Source organism: Tasmannia lanceolata, unplaced genomic scaffold (genome assembly GCF_043159265.1).
Source record: "Tasmannia lanceolata isolate RefF3 unplaced genomic scaffold, GAP_Taslan_0.1 ptg000006l, whole genome shotgun sequence".
NCBI lineage: Eukaryota > Viridiplantae > Streptophyta > Magnoliopsida > Canellales > Winteraceae > Tasmannia > Tasmannia lanceolata.
The window spans coordinates 40,291,982-40,315,549 of NW_027518683.1; the positions used below are offsets into that span (position 1 = coordinate 40,291,982).

Consider the following 23,568-nt stretch of genomic DNA (forward strand, 5'->3'; position numbering starts at 1 on the left):
TTTTTAGTGATTTTTTGCAGGCCCCTTCATTTAAATGTTAATAGCTTGGGTTTTAGAATGTCTTTTGGGTTACATTAGGTCCCTTTAGAAGTTTATATGAAATGCAAAAATGAAGTCAAATATATATACGATTTTGAGGGATATATAATGTTCTTTTGACGTATATTGGGGAGTCTTTTGGGGGTGACTTTTTTAGTGTAATGGTGCATATAGATGGTACAATGCTATTCGATCACTTCATCAAGTACGCTTATTCAATTGTTGGATGTTTCAAGTTCAGAAGTTTCCCACTATTAGAACAAGAGTACTTTTGATACATGGCATAGAAACTTTGAGAGAATCAATTACTCTTATTATTACAAGTATACCTACCACGAATTAATGCCCAATCCTAACTACACATGAAAAACATAAAGCATATAGACCAATATAAAGTTACTTAAACTGCCTACCCTATCTCTTAACACTAGTTAAATGGTGCAAAGAGAAAGTGAACTTGTTGCGTCCATTCCAATTCTAGATTGGAAAGGACTACAAAGATGAAGTAATTACATGGCGTTCTTCTCATGAACATAGCCACATTTTATTGGGTAAACCATAGTCCTTTTTTCTTTTCTTTCTTTAAAAGTAACGGTTTATTCCAATTGATAATTCAAAAACATACAGTAATGTGGGGGACAAGCTGTCCCCCATGATACCATAGTCCTTTCATAAGGATGCCAAACACTTTACAAAAAAAAGAGGGGGGGGGGGGGGGGGGGGTGTCCTTGTAGTTGTGGGACTCAAAGTGGGTTAGTTTACATGATGGGTTTGAACTTTGAAGAGTCCTGGTTTATATGTAATAGGATTAGATAGAGTCCACGTAATAGGAGTCCTTCAGTCATGAGGAATTGACTAAGTCATTTGAAACTTGTCTTGTTACTATTGGTAGAAAAATATGAGCCCTTAAAGCGATAAGAATTTAGCTTTAAGAAGTCCATGAAAAATGTATCTTAAGTCGATAAAAGTCCTAATAGGGGTAGAAATTGGGGTTTAAAACTTGATTTGGGTGAATTGAGGAGTCCTAATCCTTCCCTAATAATGAATTTCAGGGGGTTTGAAGTATCTATAAATTGTAAAGGCATATGCTTAGAAGCACGAAGCGGGTGCGGGGGCGGGGGCGGAGGCGGGGGCGGGGAAGCGTGGGGTCTAGAGGAGTTTAAGTTTGGGAGCGCCATGGGAGCGTGTATGTAATATTTTCTTCATATATCTTTCAAAATTCAAGTACATTAAAAAATAATAGTTTCTAATCATTTTCATATGTATCTTTCAAAATTTAAGTAAATCTAAAAGCTAATTTTTATCCATCTTCATTTGTGTGCACTCGTTCCTCGTGCCTTTTGAAGATGCACACGCCTTTGTGCTTGCTCCAATGAACTACTTTGAAGAGTTGGAGGAGTTTGATGTAAGGAAGTTGGTGATGGTGGGACTTATAGAGTAATAGAAGCAGGCTGGGAGCGTTATTCGAGCGGTTCCCGTCTCTCTGGGGTCGCGCTCCCTGGAAGCTCCTTCCTAAGGAGCGCCGAATCGAGGTTCCGAGGTGGGAGCGGCACCTCGAGAGAAGGTTCCTGCTTCTAAGGGCATATGTCCTCAGCTAAGATGATGTGATTGAAAAAAAAAAATGAATGTATAAATTGCAGAGGCTTAAGGCGTTGGCAATGATGATATGATTGAATAAAATTGAGTCCGTACTACAAAGCTTAGTTGGCAACCATTAAGGGAGGATCAGTCCTCACTCGTTCGCTTTATTTACTTCTACTTTATTTATTTCTCTTCTTTGGCTTAGATCATCCCTCCTTCCACTCCCTCTACCTGTATCTCCCATCTCGGATACCGCATGTAGCTGGACAACCAGAGCAGCCTGCCACACCACCCTAGTTCTGAGCAAGGTTTTAAATTTCTGTTCCGGTTTTGGTCCTCATGGAAATGGAAATATTTTGGTTTTGGTGGAAATTTGGGTCGAAATCCTTTAAAATTATGGAAACGTATGGAAACATGTCCAAATGATAGAATTTTAAGATGAAACTTCAAGAAATGCTAGAATAAGCACAAAGACACAATTAGAAACCATCACATAAGCAAGAGATTCATCAATAGTCGTTTAACAGCATGAACATCTAGTGAGATACGCTATCACTCATGTCAGGGAAATATTTTTTCTAAGTATTCGGTACTTTTCTAGCTCATCCACTGTGTGTAAATAAGAAAATGTTATATTTTTCCTTTCCAAACATTTTCAGAAATTTCCTGCGAACCAAGGCTGCTTGGATTGCAAGAAAATCATATCTGACGGGAAAATCTTTTTTTAAGAAAATTTTCTCTCTTTTCCATCAGAACCATTTTTCCTGCAACCCAACAGTGCCCAAATACTATTTTCTAGAGGGATATTATCATAAATTGAAGTTCCCTCTGAGTAAAAAATTGGGAAAATTACATGTACACCCCCTCTATTTCTGACACATTCAACTCTAACCCTGACTTTCAAAACGTGACAAGTACACCCCCTGAGGTTTCAATTTGTATAAATTAGACCCCCTCTATCAACAATCCATCAGTTTAACCTGACGGAAAGACTGAAATTAACCATGGTCAATACTTTGAAGACAGAAATCATTTGCAGAGGGATTAGGGTTATGCCATTTCTCACAGCCGCTGTCGCACCTCCGGCAACCGCCGCCGTTGCCGCCGCCGTCACCTCCACCACAGACAATGAAACCCCACCCCATGGCTACATCAAACCCACATTTCAAGAAAAAAAACATTGATAAAAAACAAAAACAAAAACCTAAAATATTAGGGTTTCTGTGCAAATCATGATAATGATGTGAATGAAGACAAATAAAACTCCTAAATCAAGGGTTTATGTTGATAAATAAACAAGGGTTTGAATCAAACACTAATTTTCAGTTTTAAAGTATGAAAACCCTAATTTTCAGTTGGGGAAGACGAGGGCATTTTGGTCATTTCCAACTCGCTGTCTACTCTGTGATGTTAAAAAAACCTCAGGGGGTGTACTTGTCATGTTTTGAAAGTCAGGGTTAGAGTTGAATGTGTCAGAAACTAGAGGGGGTGTATATGTATTTTTCCCTAAAAAATTAAATGGGGACCTCATCATCTTTGTGTGTAAATAAGTACAAAAAACATTTCTGACTAAAAATATTTTCTTGCGAAAAAATTTTATGTTTACAATTTAAAGGAAATAATATAAATGATTATGGTTAAATTACAGGGATAACATAATAAATTAAAGGTCCCTCTAAATAAAAATCTGTAGTGTAGGTTCAGGTTATCGGCTGTCTGGATACATGGAAAGGGCTGCAACAGGGTCGGGTTGGGTCGGGTTTTTCAAAACCCTAGCCCAACCCTGGATCCCATTATCTCGGCCCTGACCCGCCCTGACCCTGAGTCAGGACCCAAAAACCTCAACCCATTGCCAGCCCTACAGGGCTCAGTGCGGCCCTGGCCCGCCCTGATTGGCCCTGATTGGGCAGGGCCGGGCCGGCCCTGATTGACCCTAGTGCAAATACCTGTTAAGAGTGCCAAAAATAAAGCAACCACATATCATATAGAACAAAATGATCAATAAACAGAGAAAGGGAACAAAATAAGACAATATGAATTCAACAACATGATGGGCAACAGAGACAATTAATAATAATAATCTAAAGAAACATCAATCCAAGATAATAGAAAACATTAGCAAAAGAAACATGCACAAATGGTTCAATTCTATAATAAAAAACTTAGGGTCGGGCCAGGTCAGGGTGACCCGAGGCATTAACCCAGAACCCGACCCGACCTGAGTCAGGGTCTAAAAAAATGAACCCTGACCCGCCCTCGGGATTGGAAAATCCAGCCCTGACCCTGTTCGGGCTCAGGGCGGGACAGGGCCAAACTTGCACCCCTAGATATTATAATCCAAGATTGTAAAATCTTGGATTTTACAAGCTAAAACCAGGGCTATCAGGATTTTATAAGCTAACATCAGGATTTTACAATCCTAGATCATAAAATCCAGGTTTTATAAAAACCATGTATCCAAGCGACCCCTAAAATCCAAGTTTTAGATTGTAAATTCCAGGATTTTACAATCCGCTCCAGAGTCAATTAGCCATGAACTGGAATGACTGAGGGAGCAGGATGGGTTGCTACCTTCCTTCGCAAGAGTGGCAGTTGATTGTTTCCCTCTGTCTTGTAGTCATAGAAGAGCCTCGTATTCAGTGCGAGAGACCACTAAGGTGTCAGAAGAATCAGTAGGAACAGAAGTAGGAGTCGTTGAGGTAGTCCCTGAAACATGATGTGCAACTCGAGAGGGTCGCAACTCTGGATGTAAATCATAACAGAAATCAACGGTATGACCCTCCATATCACAATGGGAACAATAACGGACGCCATGACCACCAGTGCTACGCCCCCCCCAAATCACAGCCAAAACCCCTACAAGTACCTCTGCGACCACGACCACGACCCCGTGATCCTCTACTGTACCCAGACTGAACAGTCAGGGCAGACTGCTCACCCATAGAATCACCATGAGCATCAACCCGCAATGCTCGTTGAACACGAGAGAAGACCTCATCCATGTCTGATAAAGTACCAAAACCTAAGATCTGCCGACGAATAGGCAAAAACTCACGGCCTAGTCCATCTAAAAACCGAGTAACACGTAGCTCATTTTTCTACTTTGCTAAAATGGCAAGATCGGTAGATGGAGGATGATAGACGTCCAGCTGCTCACATAGACCAACAAAGTCAGAATAGTACTCAGAAACAAATCTCTCGCCCCGCTTCACACTGAAGAAATCAGTGTAAACATCACAGATCCGAGTAAGATTGTTAGTCCCCGAATAGAGAGTCTCGGCACGTAACCAAACTGCACGAGACGTAGCTAGAAATAACATATGACTTGCAATCTTAGGCTTAGGACTGTCAATCGGGATGGGCAAGCTCGAAGCCCGCCCGTTCGGCCCGCTAAAAGCCCGCCCATAATTAAAATGAGAACAAGCCAAACCAAGCTTGGTCAAAAGTTGAAGCCCGAACTCTAATTTGGGCTGAGCTTGATCAAGGGTCGTCCAACCCGTTATAGGCCCGAACCCGATAATATATTTACTATATAATTTTTCAAGATTTTTTATGCCCTTAAAAATCAGTAGATATTAATTAAATAGGTTACTTAAACATTAATATCCTATAGGCTATAGTTCGACATTAAATAGGTTTTTTTTTCTTTCTTTATTTTGCCCTTCAGCCTACTCCATATGAACGGTTTGGATAATCATATCCTATAGGCTATAGTTCGACCTCAGATTTATTAAATGAATAAGACAAAATCTGGCAAAAAATCAATCGGTGTGGCTTTTCTCACATGCCAAAGCCAGCAAGTTTAATGGCTTTCTATGAAATTGGCTTTTCTGTGCTTGGCTTAGTCTTTTCTCGTGGAGAAAATAAGAGGTGATGGGTAAGCCCGAACTCGGCCCGAAGCCCGTTGTGGAGTCTGGGCTGAGTTTGGGCAAGCAAATTTTCTAATTTAGTCAGGCCCTAACTCGGCTTGAAGCTCGTTGTATAGACATGGGTTGAGCTTGAGCACCTCAGGCCCGCCCAAGCTCGGCCCGATTGACAGTCCTACTTAGGCTCCATACTCTGACACAAGAGTGACTGAAGAAGGGCATCTTCCTGACTCCACTTGTCGTAGGAGGAATCCTTAGGATTCGGTGGATCCGCTGTGATAAAACTCAACTTCCCCTGCCCACGAAGATAAAGCTGAACCGATCGACTCCAGGCAGAATAGTTCGATCCATCAAGCTTGACGGATGTCATAGATACAACAGGAAACGCGCCTGAAATGGTAGAGGAGGTAGACGAAGTCATTGCGAATACCTACTCCAAGTGACAACAACATGGATCCACCAACAGGCAATAAACTAAGAATCTCCACCAACACACAACGAACAACCACGGACAACACCAACCACACCAACCAAATCACAATGTCCAAAACCACATCAACAATGAACAACACAACATCAGAAACACAAAATCAACTACCACAACATCAACAATCCAACACCAGTAATCATATACCAATAACAACTACAGCTCTAATTGCCACCGAACAACAAGAAGGTCCGCAGCCACAACTACAATCAAGAACAACACCTACAACCAATGCCCTACGATCAAGAACAGCACCAACGACAATCAAGAGCAACACCGACAACATCAACAACTGATTAGCATCAACAAACAATCACAACTGATGCCTTTCGATCATTAAAAAAAAATGATCAACACAAATCACAACGAGCAGTCCACAACATGACTGCCGATAACATGCCTCAATATAATGGGTGGAATGAACTGGTGGTGATGGAAACACCACAAAATAAAGGAAATATGTTGGGGCGGTTGGCTTGGGAATGACAAAAGGATGGAAAAAATAGGGTTTAGGGATTGGAGGGTGCGTCCAGTTGGATTGGGAAGCAAACCCAAAGTGGTGGCTAAGGTTAGGGTTGCAAAAGATTGACTTTGATTAGGGTTAGGGTACGGCTAGGGTTAGGATTGAATGAATGAATGATTCGGTTAGGGTTGAATGAATGATTTGGTTTGATGAAGGTTAGGGTTTGAAAAGAATCGATTAGGGTTAGGGTTTCTTGTTTCGATAGATTCAGACAGGGTTGATGAAGTCGTCGCGATCTTCTCTTCGTCTTCACGGAGGGAACTCATCTTCAACCTTCAGCTTTGATACCATGTTGTACGTATGTGTGGAGATGAAGAAGAGATTTAGAGAAGAGGAAGAGAAGAACATAGTATAGAAAAGAGTGGAGAGAGAATCTATTAGTTAGTTCTCTTCAACGCACCCTATATATTATTATATATGTATGTGTGAGAATGACATAACTGCCCCTAGAAGGGTGCGCACATACACAACTTTATTCAACAGCATTATTCGATTCTCTCCCCCGTGAAATTTTATGAAAATTTTTATTGTTTTCTTTGTCTTGTTGCTCCCCTTCCTTTGTAACTTGACCATCTCGGTCTTTTTTAGCAATACAATTGGCGATTATTCAAAAAAAAACATAAAAGGTTGCAGAAATTTGGGAAGTGATATATTCATCCTTTTGATACTTGGGATAACCCCCTCTAGTATAAAAGAGAAGTTATAAATACACTAGAGGAGGCTGTTCAAAGTAAAGGAAGGGGGGGTGCGGCAAATATATCATTTCCAAGGAATTTTCAACCAAAATGCAAAACCCAGCTTACTAAAAAACTAAAAGGATATTTTTAGCTTAAAAAAAATAAGTACAAAATTTAAAAAGAAAAAAAACAGGTTTCTTTGTTTTTCCTTTTTTTTAATATATAAGGGTATTTTCGTCAAATACCAACAAACATCGTCTGCTCGAGTCCTATGGAAGAAAAATCACAAAATAAAACCATAAAACTATTTCAGGAAGAGGCTTACAACGTCTTGGAAGCTTTCAGGAAGATGTTGAAGGTGCTAGAACTTCCATATTTCGGGATGATGTCGAAGGTGGGAGATGATGAAGCTGGGAAGATGAAGATTTCTGGGACCAAAATGCTTCCGGGTGATTCAAATTCGCTGATTTTTACTGTTTTCCCATATGATCGGGATGTTTACCTAGAAACTTCGACGACCTAGAAACTTCGATGAAATTTCGACGAAATTCTGATGAAATTCCGTCAAAATTTCATTGACATCTTGTAAAAAACCGAATCCTCATATTTTTCATTTTGGTCTTAACCAAAACTGACATATTTCATATCATAGGCTAGGTTCTAAGAAAAATAATTTGTGAACCGCAGATTTGCAACAATTCATATCATAGGCTAGGTTCAAAAGGCTTATTGGAATAGTGGGTTGTGACCAGAAGATTTGAGCCTATAAGGATTAGAGGAATACAAGGATTTTACGGAGTTAATGAATGGGAATGTCTTAATTGGGTAGAAGCATTGGAGATGTATTGATGATAGTACAATCCGGACGATGACCGAATGATTTGCATTACTAGTATAAGTTTGGACGGATATGCTTTAGAGTGGTGGCTCACACTGATGGTGGATGAACATGGCTAAATAAGCAAACACGAGGCAATTAGCTTCAGCCATTTAGATTTAAGCTCGTATGAGGTGATTGACGACGTGACAATCACTCGACTTAAAGCAACAAACAAGAGTCGCTCCGGTGATCCAATGACAATTCTAACAGTATGTGGCTCACTCAAGTTAATTAAGGATTTGGAAAGCGGTCACCATCCTTCAGAGTTGTTTTGGTCAGAAATTAGCCCCTGAACGTTATCTGGTGATCAAAAGGGTGACATGTGTTATCCAAAATGCCTGGAATGAGCGAATCATTCGACATAATCAACAGGAAGAGCTTACAAGACAACTATAGCAAGAGAGGCAGATCCGAGATGATACTTTTGTCGATATGCATTCAACGAAGTCACCAATCATAGGGATTAGTCCCGCCCTAAAATGGCGTGGGGATACCCTATGTCATCAAAAAACTAAAAACTAAACTTGTTCTATTAAATCGTGAACACAAGCGGAGAAAACCTAACGTAGCAGAGGATAAGTTTATTTCTACCTAAGTTGACACGAACTAAGCATACCTCTTAACAAGAGTAAATACCTCTAGAGAAACCAAATGTAAATCTTACCTAAAATAAGTTAAAAAGACTAGGCAAAAACTAACCACATAAAATCTAATAAGACAAAAAGGAATAAACAATTTCAAAAGGTTCAAAAATAAAGCCAGAAAGGGGAAATATAATTGAAAAAATTCTATAATCCGGAGGAATATGCATTCAGTACCAAGCTAACTAAAACACATGGGAAGTTGCACCTAGAAAAACATGTTAAATTGCTTATAATGATTCACAATTTAATGAGGCATGGATCCAGGACAACCTCAAACCAAAAATCATAGAAAATTCACCTTCAGACTGAGAAGTAATCGGTGGTCCCGTTTGTGCTCCCACACGTAGGGTAGAGCAACACAACAAGAAAGACAGAATTGCTCCAAATATACAAATCCTGGCTCCAGACATATTTAAAAACATCCAAATGCTGTAAATTATTGTAGAGAATGGAATCCACCTTCTGCCATTGAAAGAAAACAAATCCACCACATTCAATAACACCTCCCAAGCTTTGATGCCATAAATAATCAAGCTAACATGCTTTGGATAAGTGAAAGCCCTAGAAATTAAACAAATTTCCAAGCATATATAAGTTAATATTTAATAATTTATACCTTCAACCAGAATCCTATAGTACATACACAACCTAGAAATCAAGAAATCTTCTCTCTGGACATCTTAAAACCCTTAGAAATGAAATAAGTTCCAGCATAATTCCAAAATCAACAGTCCATAAACCGTCCTTAAAATCACAAAATCTCATTCCACTTGGATGTAAAACGAATTATAGAGAAATTTCAAAAGATTCAAATCTGATAAACTTTTTACTACTTTAGAAATCGAGTATCAACATATTCCATCCCCTTTTCGAGAAGAATCACCAAGATCTCACTCTAGATAGCTCAAAACTCCAATTACCAAATGAATTACAGCATATTTCTACAGATAGAACGATACAGTACTTACGAAATCAAGCATCCGCAAACTCAATCCCCTCTGAAGAAGAATCAATAGCACACTTTAGAGATCTTAACTACACAAAAAAAACAACCGAATTACAGAATATTTTTACAGATCCAATAATAAAGAGCTTGAGACTTGAAAAGATCAAAAGGAATTGCAGTATAAAACCTACAGATCAAAATATGAAGGACTTTAATGAGATATTTGTCTGGAGAGCTCGAAACCCTAGAAACACAAAGGATTCAACAAAATATCCAGCATTTGTGCATGTCTGGCCATATAAGTAAATGCGAAAATTGAAATTTTCATGAGATTGCGTTTGTGGTAAGAATTTTCTAGATGTGACCGAGTCCGAGTGACGAATGCAGAGCTGAGTGAAATGCATTTTTTTTTTAGGGTGGCCTGCGTTACTTTTACGGAGTCGTCGCAAGGAGAGAGAGAGAGAGAGAGAGAGAGAGAGAGTGGGCGGGAGACAATGAGCAGAAAGCTTTTATTATGGAATTAAATAAGTTGTCGTGTACAACGAAAGGTTGCGGAGAGAAAAACTTGCAACCCGAACGCGCCCTTTTTTTTTTATAATGTGAGAACTGAGAACTGAGAAAGAGACTTTTTGTTACGAGGAGTGGTGCTAACTTGCGCTGGGTGTGTTCTGACTTCCAACTGGGGGAGGAAATAACAGTTATACGAGGACGCGCTCTCGTCGTGCCGCATACAAATAGTCCTCTTTGATATTGCCATGTGTATCTTTGTAGGGGTATATTTGTCGTTTTACAAAAAATAGCAATATTTTAGGAGGAATGATAGAATGAAGGGTGCCCTTGCAAAAATCAGGTCCAAGGGCAACCCTATTGGTTGATTTTTGCAATGTCAACACGCATTTCAATTTTTTAAGGCGCCTTTCCACTTTTTTTGGAACTTCACTTTGCAAAAATCCAACAATAGGGGCCCTCTTGGAGCTGATTTTTGCAAGCGCGCCCTTCATTTTATCATTCCTCATATTCTAGTAAAAAAATGCCACCGTTGTTGTTTCTTTGTGTAATTGGGGATGGGTGGAAAAATTGTAGATGATACCAAATCCCTTGTTTACAAAGTCGTTCCTTCCCGTAAGGTTTTAAATTCATAAATAGTATTCAAAAAAATTAGGGGAAATGATATCCCTCGGATAAAATCCGCCCCTTTAACGGTTTCTGTGGGAGTGGTTCACTGCTTGAGGATAAAGTCACCCCCTTTAACGTTTTTCTTTGCCTTTAAAATTTAATGAATAAGGTTAAAGGGGGGGGATTTTATCCCTCAGAGGGGCGATATCATTTCCCAAAATTAGAGGAATGATAAACTTACAGATTTGTAAAAGTCCAATTACAATGGTGCCCTCATGAGTTCTTTTCAACCAAGTTCAATAATGTTCCTTTAGTTTTATATTTGTTAAAGTCATTTTCATGTTTGTCTATGCCCTATTAAATGCCTTTTGTTCACATGGACCAATGAGGGTGCCCTCATAATTGGTTTTTGCAAGGTGACCTTCATTTTATCATTCCTTCAAAAAAATATAAAACTAGGAATGTCTAACTTGGAGGCTTGCAAAAATCATACGAAAGGGTGCCCTCATTGGATGCACGAACAAAGTGCATTTAATATCGCACCTGAAAATCAAAAAGTCAAAGAATATTAAATGCACTTTGGTGACATTTGCCGACATGCACTCAATAGGCGCACCATCTTGTTTGATTTTTGCCCATTAAAAAAAAATATCTTGTTTGATTTTTGCAAGAGCGCTCTTGGGCTTAGCAATCCTCTTATAAAATATAGTATGAGAAAAGAATTATTTACATTTAGGGACTTGCTAGGCAATTGGGCAGAAAGCCATTTCGAGGCTCATTTTGCAGGATAGAGCACCCACACAAAACTCCTTAGATGATTTTGTCTTATTCAATTAATTGTTCTGTTCCGCAAAAGTCAATCGTGAAACGGTTTTTCTACAAAATTGCCTAGCAAATCCCTTTATATACAAACGGAAAACCGTCTCGCAAAAAAACAAGATGACCAAATCTGTAGTCATTTAGTTCCATTTTGAAAGTGTTTTCCTTATATTATTATTGTTTTAACCTTAGGCTTAGTCAATCGGGTATTATGAAATGTTTTTCCTAATTCACTAATTTCAACATACTATTAAATCCACTATTAGAAAAAAAAAACTATATAATCAAAATATGGCAATACAAATATCAGTAGCCTATGATCAAGGTGAGTTTATCTCGTTATCAAAATATGGCAATGCAAATATCAGTAGCGTTTATTTATAATGATATCCCTAAAATTTATTGTTTCCGTTTACATTGTGGAAATAAAAAAATTCTAAGAAAACTTTTCTATAAGGAATGCTTTTTTTTTTCCATCATCATCATCGATCCCATCACGATGGGAATCAATGACAATGGATAAAACTCTTGGAGTTAAGCAAGATCAATGGACACACATCACCTCCTACATTTTTGAGGATATGCAGTCCATATTACTTTGGATGATGCTTGCTCGGAAGAGAATTTATAATGATATCAGTTCAAGTTTCATTTAAATGGAATTTATAATGATATCCATCTAAATAAGCCATAACTATATAATTTCCATCTATATATGGGATTTGCTAGGCATTTTTGCGAAAAGCCATTTCGCGGCTCGCTTTCGCTTTCGCAGGGGAGAACAGCTAAGTCAGATGAATTAAATGAATAAGACAAAATCTGTTTAGAAAAATGATCCTATGTGGTGTATAATGATATCCATCTCATTAAACCATAACTATATCATTTCCTTCTATATAAGGGATTTGCTAGGGAATTTTGGGGAAGCCATTTCACAGCTCACTTTTGTCGGAACATTCACCTGCGAAATTTTCTAGCAAATCCCAAATCGACGAGAATATTTGAAATTTTTCCACGAGAAATATTTTTCTTGCAATCCAAACACGGCCTTGGTTTTTCTAAGAGGTACTAAAGTTTTTGCTCCAGTTTTAGGACCATTTTTGTTAATTTTAAAATGATGAGAGCTATGTATAAGAAGTTAGTCCAAAATTGAATATTCTATCACTTTCGTTGCGCCTTTCTCAGTCGTTATTGTTTGGTTGAATTTGAAAACAATTTTTTGGTGTGATCTTGACTTCTTCGTAATTAGTAATGAAGACTAGGACTTGCATGATAAAAAGTGGGCCCAATGATCCCTACTTCCTTTGACATTATGGAATCAAATTAGGGTAAGTAGGTTTGAGTTTTATTAACATTTGAATTGGTGAACGGCAAAACACATGACCCGGACTAGTGATAGGATTAGCCGTCTTGCTGGATGAAAACGACCGTGATCTAATGCACACATGGCGTAAACACTTGGGCCGTGCTTGGCAGTAATGAAAGGTTTTTTCCACGGAATATTGGTTTACCAAGTGGTCGGAGAGGGGCAAGGAAGGCAGAGGACACAGAGAATTTAGAGAATGATTGAGGATAGGGTGGGAAGTGGCTGAAAAATATGAGAAAGAAAATCTCTATTCAAAATAGACTTATTTTGCCTTGTTTTTCTTCTCCTTTGCATCTTCTCCCCACCCATGCCCTCTCAGTTCTTTCTCTCTCACACTCTCCTTACCCCTTTCTCAACAATTTGGTAAGCAAAAATTCCATGAAAAAAAAATAATGATTGCCATAACATGACCTTGGTGATGGGATTTGTTGATCATTATATGGGCCATCACAGGACAACCAACCCAGGTCTAGATCTTTAGGTCCAGGGCTGATTCAAAATGGAGATCTCATTCACAAGATTTAGGCATGCAAAACCACAATGGCTTAAAGGCAGCTTTAGGACATCATTTTCATCATTCTTTATCCATGGTCCAGATTCATCCGATGAAGGTGGGATCAAGGGCAATATGCCGAGACAATATTCATGGACCCAATCTTCATACATGTGGTAGTGGGTCCATGCCCTACACGGTTGTTTTACTTAACTAAAATATTGCTCGTTTTATATGTTATTTCCTAAAATAAGATCTATCATTTTCAAAGTGGTTTGGCACATACTGTTGCATTAAATGCATTTGGAAACAGCCATCGAAGTAGTAATCTTAGACTTATCTATATATTATAATATATTATATGAGGAATGCTAAACTCAAGGACGCTCTTGCAGAAATTGGAGGACCCCTGTAGGATGCTAAACTCAAGGGTGCCCTCATTGGCTTCACGTTACCAAAGTGCATTTATAATATGCAAAGGGTGATGGTAAATTCGCACCCTGTAGGATAATTCACACCCATTTTAACGTTATTTGACGATAAAGTCTGCCACAATATAATTCATGTTATCGGGGGTGCGAATTTATCATCTCCCTAGGCAAAAGTCAAAGAACATTAGTTGCAGTTTGGTGAGGTGAAGCCAAATCCTTCAAGGGCGCTCCTGAGTTTAGCATTCATCAAATTATATGTAATGACAAAACTCAAGGGCCTCCAAAGTTATTTAAAACCTTATAAATGTAAAGATTTTTAACTATTAAATAGCAAATAAATTCTAACATTTCTTTATAAGAGTTGTTAAATGTCTTAATTAATGGGTAAATATCTCCGCAGTTGTTATCTTAGACTTGTCTATCTACACTATATATAATATACATATAATGGAAAACCCGAGTGCCACCAAAAGTTATTTAAAGCCTTACCTATACTGTGTGGAAAAAAAATCAGGTTGGTTGCACAATTTATGGGGTTTTCAAGTGTCTGAACCAGCTTTGGGGTGCCATGTCATCTAGTAATAGTGTTTGGTTGCATGTTTCAAACTGCTAGGAGGCTACTTTGCCTTGTACCTTTGTCTGCCCATATGGCATGACTTTTGTCCCCCACCACTACCTGTGTTGTACCTTTGTCTGCCCATATGGCATGACTTTTGCAAATACGGTCTTCGGATTGCTTCAGTTGACAACCAAACACTACTCACCATTACTTTAGGAAGAGACTACTTCACTGCTATTACACCTGTTGATCACGTCAATTCCAATTCACCACTACCCTACAATGCAACTACGTGCAACCAAACTAAGACAAGTATCATTTTCATGAAAGAAGGCCTAATTCACAAGCTCTCATAGAGGGAATCCAAACCGTTGATCAAGACCATTGATTTTCGCATGCCTCAATCAATGGTCTGGAACTGGAACTGGACTCACCGAGCCGTCGTCCATTCACCGAGCCGTCGTCCTTCCCATGATGGTTCATCAAATCAACATTCCAGATCACCAAGTACATGTGCATTGTGGCATTGTTGTTTTCTTGCTAGTCGATCTCATACCATATATAAAGGAGAAAACTTGTAGGTGTGCACGTGCAAATTTTGGTAAGCACCTCAAAAAGTAGAAGGGCTATGCCTTTATGTATAAAATAAATAGATAAATGTGATTTTTTTACTATTAACATCTTATACATATGAAGATTGTTTCTATAAGCCACTAGGAAAACATTTTCTTGTAAATGTAGAGTTTCATTCAGCTAATAAATGATGTGTAAATGTAAATTTCATTATCTATAGTCAATACTTATATATACATACATACATTTATGTATGGGTTTAGGTACCCTTTGACTTATGTTCTTAATATGACTGGGATAGGAGTAGATTAGGTATAGTGGGTGTTTCCTAATTGACTAGGAGTGAGAGTGAGCGAGAGTCCTAACTTTATATAATGTATTGAATACTTAAGGAGCGGTGGTAAGAAAGAAACCACATGACTAAGTGTGTGGATGGTGAATTAAAAGGAGAGAGAGCACTTCTTCCTGGGGATTTATCTTGTGGTGTGAAATTGAGAGAGGGTCTTTTCTCTTTGTTTTTGTGTATGGTCTTGATTGAGAAGATAAGTAAAACAATTGCAATTTCCCGACAGCAAGTTAATCCTATTGTGATCTTTTTATTTCTTTATTTAGCAATGAAATTAAATAAATGGAAAAGCTTTGGTTGTCATGTGCATAATCCACTAGGTTCATTTACCGTATAAAAAATTTAGGGAAATTATATCAGCGCAACCACGTTTTGATATTTTCACTATTGCATCTTGTCTTTTAGTAGAGCGGTCGTTATTACAGTTCCTAAAAACTTCTCACAAGCCAATTAAAAAATGAAAAGCCAAGCTAAGACAAACTGGGTCTGTGCAATTATTAAAACATGGTTGTTCTGATATCATTTCCCAAAATTTCTCCTCCCCTCTCTATGTACTAATACTTCATATAACAAAAAAGAGATTATTCAAATAATTGGCTTCTGAGAACTCTTTGGGATCCATAATAACCTTTGACAGCTGTTTAAGTAATAAAAGACAAAATGAGTTAGTGCCAATATCAAAACACGGCGTGTGTAAACTTGGGTGGCTTCAAAGTTATGTAAAACCTTACAAATGTGAAGTTTCTTTTAACAGTTAAATACCTTATTATACATGTAAATTTCTCTATAGCAAAAATACAATTTATAGATGTAGGTATTTGACAGCTATAAAGAAACCTACATGTATAAATTGTATTTTATACTTTAAGCTCTAACTCTAGGTTGAAGAACATAAATTTCATATTTATATCTATAATATAGAATTTCGACGCAACTAGTTTGGAACAGACGCTTAGTTGAGTTGAGTTGTATATCTATAATATAGGATTTGGTAGGGACTTTCGCAGAAAGACACTTGGCGGCTGGCTGTTGCATGAGAGAGCAGCCACGTGGGCTCACTTTTTAGTAAATTTTGTCTTATTTATCTAATTCATCTGTGGTGGCTGCTCTCGCAACAGCCAGCCGCAAAATGCCTTTCTGCGGAAGTCCCTAGCAAATCCCCTATAATATATACTAAACATGTTTCTTTGCATTTTCCTTCAATGTGGAAAGATTTTTATAAGAAAACTTTTTCTGTGGAAAGATTTTGGAATTTTTTTCTATTGTTGATTTGTTTTACACCTCATGCCAAGCATGGGGCACCCATCATTTTACAACGGATGTTTTGATAGGGTGAGGCCTATCATTTTACACCCATGCGTAGCATGGATGGGGCTCAACCATTTTACACCTCATGTTTTGATATAGAAGGGCTCGGGGTGGAGCCAAAAGAACATGGGTCCCTCATGACGGTTCACTAGATTAAAAAAATCCCAATATTAAACATTGGGAAATGATTTCACCACTACCGTGTTTTGATGATCGCACTCCTCACTTTATTAAAAGGTACGGTATGGCCCACACCATAGGATGATCCAAACCATCCATTAGATGGGCCACAACCTAAATAGGTTGTGCCCAAAAAAACATTTCCATAGGTTGATCCTAACCCCTCGATCTATAGAGGGTTAGGATCAACCCTCTAAAATTCAGTCCCTCTATAGATTGGAGGGTTAAGATCAACCTATGGAAATGATTTTTTGGGCACAACCTATTTAGGCTGTAGCCCATCTAATGGACGGTTTGGATCATCCTATGGTGCGGGCCATACCGTACTTTTTAATAAAGTGAGGAGTGCAATTATCAAAATAGCGTAGTGGTGATGTCATTTCCCTACACATTTGAACCATGTGAGACCCAAGGTTGATCATTAGAAGCGTGCACTCGACCCTAGTGTCTGAAATCTTAGAATTTGGATCCCTTTTTCAGCAGCAGACAAGCTACTTTTACGGCCAAATTCCTGTTGGATACTTGGATGTCGTATTACAAGGTGGAGTGACTCTGATTGGCATTGGTTGCGTCTCAGGAGGCCACAACTTTAGGGAGGATGGTCCATGTTTCCGGGTTCATAAGATTCATATTGCCCTCTTTGGATTGCAGGGAAAATATTAATTCCTTGAGGAATTTTTTCCTAAATGATTTTTTATTTTCACAATTAAGAGGAAAATGATAAATTTTAGGGATATCATTATAAATTAAAGATTCGCGTAAATGAAACTTGAACTGCTGTGGTTCAAGTCACTTTTTTCATATGTAACCAAACAATTGAAAAAAAGAAATCCGGGTAAAAAAATTCTTTTCCAAACCTTTCCCAAAAAATACCTGCAATCAGGGCATTACTTTTTAATGATGGGAAGTATTCATTAGGAGAAAAAAATCAGGCCCCTAGACCAAGACGGTCAAGAGGAGAGTTCAAGACAAAAGAGATAATACAAGAAAATAGAAATCATCTATGGGGGAAGGAAGTCAAAAATCTCCAAAGATGTCCAATTCACCCCATCACTACCTAAACGATCAGCCTCACCATTGATCGAGCAGTGGACATGTAGAAAACGGATAGGATGAACATCCACACTGTCACGAATCTCATCAATAAAGTCTGCAAATCTCCATTGGTAATGTTTATTCCCATCCAACCATCTAATGGAGTTAAGGGAATCTCCCTCAACTATCAGTCTATCCAAGAAAATCATCTACTATCCTCATTCCTTGCGTGCTAACCTCTGGCTCATTAGCATCCTTATCCCCAATGGGTCCCGAGAATGCCCATTTAATTACACCCTCCTCATCTTTAAGCAAACCTCCCACGCCGGCTTAAGGTTTCCCATTCTAGACCCAACAATCATGGCATTTGTTAAAGTTTTGTTATCACTTTTATATGAACCCGGTTCGTTAAGTGTAAGCTTCCTAGTTTAGTTTGCTCTTGCACAATCTTTTGTTGTATTCAAGAAAATCATTCAAATCCTTTATCAAATCTCCAAGGCTATGTTAGTTTTAGATTTTGAGTCCAAATTAATTATTGGACTAAAAATTAAGGCCCTGTTAGTTTTAGATTTATAAAATCAATTCTGAGTCCAAAACTGATTATTGAACTTAAAATTATGCTTAGGCCTTGTTTGTTTTAGATTTCGAGAATTGATTTTGAGTCGAGACTGATTATTGACTCAAAATTATTGACCCCAACAAATCAAAATCTATTTTGAGTCCAATAATCAGTCTTGACTCAAAATCAATTCTCAAAATCCAAAACAAACCAGGCCCAAACGTAATTTTAGGTCCAATAATCAGTTTTGGACTAAAAATTGATTTTTAAAATCTAAAACGGACAGTGCCTAATTAAATACATTGGAGGTGAAAAGTAAAGACACAAAAGTGGAAGGTGAAAAGTGCAAATGCGAGCTGGCAGTTGGATCTTAAAATTCTGGCATTAAACTCCTTATCTTTTATGTCCGTTCTTTATTCGATAGTTATGGCGTATTATTGTGAAATTTATTACAAACCATTTTGTTCCTACCAAATCGCAATCTGATACCTACCAAAAATAAATATATCACAATCTGACATGACGTTGAACAAAACCAATTAACAATAGACCACACCTATTGATTTGATGGGCCACCACAAAGAAAAAGTCATAGCACAAAAATTAGACCAAAAAAAAAAAAAAAAAACTCGTGGCAGTCCCCATTCAACAAGGATAAGTTGCAACATAAGATGGTTAGGATAATCCGAGTCACTACAATTTTTGCATTGTGGACTATTCACATGGTCGCCCCCAATATTCCCAACCAAAATATATTATATTGAATTAGATTGTATATAATATTTGTTATTATAATAATGCATTACACCAAGACATCCCCTCCTTGCCCTTATCGGTATAATAACCCTTATTTTATTTATTCTGTCTTTGGGTGTTTTTCAATTATTATATATGGCTCTGTTCACTTCTTTTCCCCGTTTTCCTTCCCTTTTCAGGTGATATGGTAGAAGGAAAAGGAATCCAGGGAAACTGTCAAGGAAAAAGGTTTTGTTTTCCTTGGAAAGCTTCTTTCCGATATATTTAATTGGAAACCAAATATCGAGTAACAGGGAAAAAGTCAATTTTCACGTCACTTTCAGCTTTTAGATAAGAAATTCCACATCTGATAATATTTTTCCCTGGAAAAGAAGTGAACACATAAATTCTGTCTTGTCAAGGTCTTGTCAGGAAAAAAAAAAGGCTGTTTTCCAGGAAAGACAGCACCAGAGAAAAGAAGTGAACATAGCCTATGTGAAATGATTTCTATATTCCCTTAACGACTCCCCTCACTTTGATAAACACTTTTCTGATTGGTTGTTGATGGTTTTTTAATGAATTGTAAATAATGTTAAAAAACTGGAGGAAAGGGGGAATGGATATTATCTATCTCCCTTTATAGAATTGAAAATTGTTCAATTTTTTTTATGTTTTTTAGAGTATTAAAAACTTGCTCAATTTTTTTATAAATATGAACACAAGGAGCAGACTCGCCGTAGTTTTTTATACATGTTTTATATATCTTAGTTTGTGTATAGACTATTGTAGCATTTATATGGTTATTAAAAATAAGTTTCCACCATTACTATATTCAGGAATGCTAAACTCAGAGCTGCCTTGCAAAAATCAGCTGAGAGGGTGCACCCATTGGCTCCACGTCACCAATGGCGCCCTTCAAAAAAAAATATTACATAATAACTGGCACAGTAGATTAATATTGCAAACAAAGCTTCATCATCTTTCTCAAATCTGATAATCAGTGAAACACTAATTTTTAAATTTCATCCCAACCCATGTTACACTTATGTAGACGAATATTGCATTAGACAATCTAAGCTTTTTTTCTTAGGTAAGTTTGATTGATCCTCCAACCCCAGGGTTGAAGAATATATTCTTTACCAATTGAGCTAGGGCATACCTCTACTATAGGGAAATGATATTTCAACCCCCGTCTCAGCATTTCCATGTTTTCTTTTTTGAATGTGATTTTATTTTGAGAATGACAACCAAAAGTTGGCCTGTCAACAGACCCAGACAGTCCGATGGATCCTTTGGATCCAACTCTAGATGGGTGAAACATAAATAGATGATGTGGGTCCCTTAGTCTCGTTATATATATGAGACATTCACAACCCATAATTAATTGGATGAGACCCATAAACTACCTGATAATGCCGAAATCCGGTTTCCATGATCGATGATTAGTAGAGCTCCAATCTTTGATGGATCTGCGCTCTCAGAAAACATGTTAGGGGTCCCTGAGATAAATAGGAGAAAACCAAGCAATAGGAGAACTGGAGAGTAATTCTTTCAAGCGATTAGAAGAAGATGCGTACCTTTAAGTGTGGGGTCGGGTAATAGGAGTCTTTCCTTATGGGCTATTTCCTTTGGAGAAAAACACCAAGTTTCCTCATGGGAACTGGTTTCTATATAAGTTCAATGACCTTAGGGAGAGTTGCCCTGCTGATAGGGGACTTTCCTTTTGAAGTCCTTTCCTCTTTGAGGACATTGCCAAGTTGGAGAGACAGAGAATCCTTTTTGTATTTTCGTTCTTGAAGGCGAGTTTGATTTCTTCTTTTAGGCCCAATACCACGTATGAATCATCTAAGGTAGGAGCGGATTTACCCCTAACAGTACCACAAAAGTCTGATAGAGCATCCCAAATCGATATATATATTGGGAAGTGATAAATCCGCCCATTTTGATTACTTGGACACCCAGCAGCGGTGTACGGGCAATCAGCCCCATTGAATCCTTCTGACGTGAAGTACATCAGCCCCTCTGCACTCATTGATACACTGTTGCTTGGTGTCACAAGTGATCAAAAGGGGCGGATATATCATTTCCCTATATATTTTGTACAAAAATACCATTCGAGTTTTTTTTTTTTTTTTTACTTAAATTCTAAACATAGGTATTTTAACAATATAGCATCAAACATATCAAAACTAACAAAATCCCATTCAAATGAATATAATGGAACAAAATATCCATCCACCTCTCTTGTTGAACCCTAAAACCCATTCGTTGATCGTTAGTGGCCACACTAATTTTTCTCTATTCAGTTCTGTTGTTAATTGTAGCTTATCGTCTTCACTAAACACAGAGTAATAGTAACACACAAAATATTCTCTTTGTAAGGGATGTTGACTGCCTTGCAGCCTTACAATGTTTAAGCTTTAAGGGAGTCTGGTGCGCCCTTCCCGGTTCATTGGGTCCACCCGTTGCTTCTACCTTCTGAAATCGGGTCATTTTGTAATGTTAAACCACACATTATACATAAACATGTATAGCATGACAAGAATTCTTGATTTGAGATACTAGAAGGTGCAAAAATTAATAAGTGCGAGAGCAGCTAAAATTGCTTCACGTTACCTAGATTTGCTATATATGTGTAGGGATTTTCTGGGCAATTTTGCATAAAGCCATTTCGCGGCTGACTTTTGCATGAGAACAGCCGCCCCAAATGAATTAAATGAATAAGACAAAGTCAGTAAAAAAGAGGTGAGCCTGTGCGGCTGTTCTCTCATGCAAAAGTCAGCCGTGAAATTGGGGTGAGGATACCCTATGTCATAAAAAAGAAGTCAGCCGCAAAATGCCTTTCTGTGAAATTGCCTAGCAATTCTCATATTTATATGGTTTTAATTGACACTTCATAAAATGTACTTAGTATGCTTAGCTAATAAATATAGGAAAATGATATCAGCACAACCATATTTTAATAATTGCACAGGCCCAGCTTGTCTTTTCTTTTTTAATTGGCTTTTGAGAGCTTTTTGGGAACTTTAATAACCTTTTGACAGCTCTTTAAATACTAAAAGTCAAGATGCATTAGTGAAAATATCAAAACATGGTTGTGCTGATATCATTTTCCTAAATATATGGTGTTTCTTGATAGAAATCTCAGCCCCTCAATCCAATTTGAGAGAGCACAAAATTCTCCTTTATTTATTTATAAATATGCCGAGGAATCCGAAAATCAGAAGCTCCTACAAAGACTCGAACAGTCAGTCATACAATGGCAAGCATCATGTGCAACTACTTCATGAAAATGTCAACTCTAAAATGGATTGTTATTTTAAAAAATAGCGTTAGGTGATATGAATCTTAATCTAAACATTAAGTAAAGCAAGTGGTAAGACCTTAAGAAAGGTGGGTGTTATAGGCATATTATACAAAAAATAATAGTAAGTAGAGAAAGTTCAAACAAACTACAATAGTCATACCAACCCAACCATAGCAGATAGACCTGGTCTTGGGGTCGAGAAGTCTTTAAAGGCAGGTTTTCAAAGGCATTTTGAATATGTTTACTTACATGACCATAGTCTAGAATTTCTTGGGAAGGATGTATCTCAGGATATTTTAATTTGTTTTTGTTATTTTTGCGATTATACAATGAAAAATTAAATAATTAGAATTTATAAAAATTTAAAAATAAAATTAAGAAAAATAATAAGGCAGTGATAAATCGACTCCCAAATATCTTAAATTGACTCCCCATGTGTCTATCTCTCTCCTCTTTCTCTCTTTAACCCAGAGGAGAGAGAAAGACACATGAGGAGTCAATTTAAGATATATGGGAGTCTACCTTACACAAATTGAAACCACAGGGGGTCTACTTGTAACTTTTTAAACATTAGGGGTTAAGTTGAATGTGTCAGAAACCACAGGGGGTCTAAGTGTATTTTTCCCTAAAAAATAAATAACTAATGTGCATATTGCCTGCATATCTACCTGTGCTCATGTTCCATGTAGGTGTGTATGTGCTCAATGCTCATATAATTCGTACAAATGTGAAATGTGCATAGAAATAAATGAATATACATATAAAACAGGTTGTCTCCAAAGGGACCAGCATTTGTCACAAATATTTGCGCTAGGAATTTCTTGGGAAGTGTATATCTCGGGACAGTTTAAATTTTTGTTACTTTTGGGTTTGTATTGGAAAAAAAAAAAAAACTGGAAAAAATAGAATATTTAAAATATATAATTTGAGAAAAATATAAACATAATAAAATTACCACGATATTTTTGATGATAAATTATAAAAAATATCCCAATAGTTTTATAAAAGGCTACAGATATTTGCAATACTATATTTTGATAATTGCACAAACTCACCTTGTCTTTTATTAATTAACCAGCAGTAAAAGATTCATTACAA

The 23,568-nt window shown here is 37.5% G+C and overlaps 1 protein-coding gene across 3 annotated transcripts in view; it reads right to left on the minus strand.

Annotated features, from left to right (window-relative positions):
- The window catches only part of LOC143880295 (putative LRR receptor-like serine/threonine-protein kinase At1g06840), a 74,172-nt gene extending 64,056 nt beyond the window's left edge, over nucleotides 1-10,116 (minus strand). Inside the window, exons 1-3 of one of the 3 annotated variants that reach the window (XM_077383163.1) lie at nucleotides 9,835-10,116; nucleotides 9,666-9,695; nucleotides 8,996-9,159 (exon numbers count right to left, since the gene is read on the minus strand). In XM_077383163.1, the coding sequence (XP_077239278.1) occupies nucleotides 8,996-9,119 (124 nt within the window). In that variant the 5' untranslated portion in view covers nucleotides 9,120-9,159; nucleotides 9,666-9,695; nucleotides 9,835-10,116. Of the gene's footprint in view, nucleotides 1-8,995; nucleotides 9,160-9,665; nucleotides 9,733-9,834 lie in introns of all 3 variants that reach the window. The other 2 variants (XM_077383162.1, XM_077383161.1) reach the window with 2 other exon arrangements.
- Nucleotides 10,117-23,568: the final 13,452 nt, after the last annotated feature.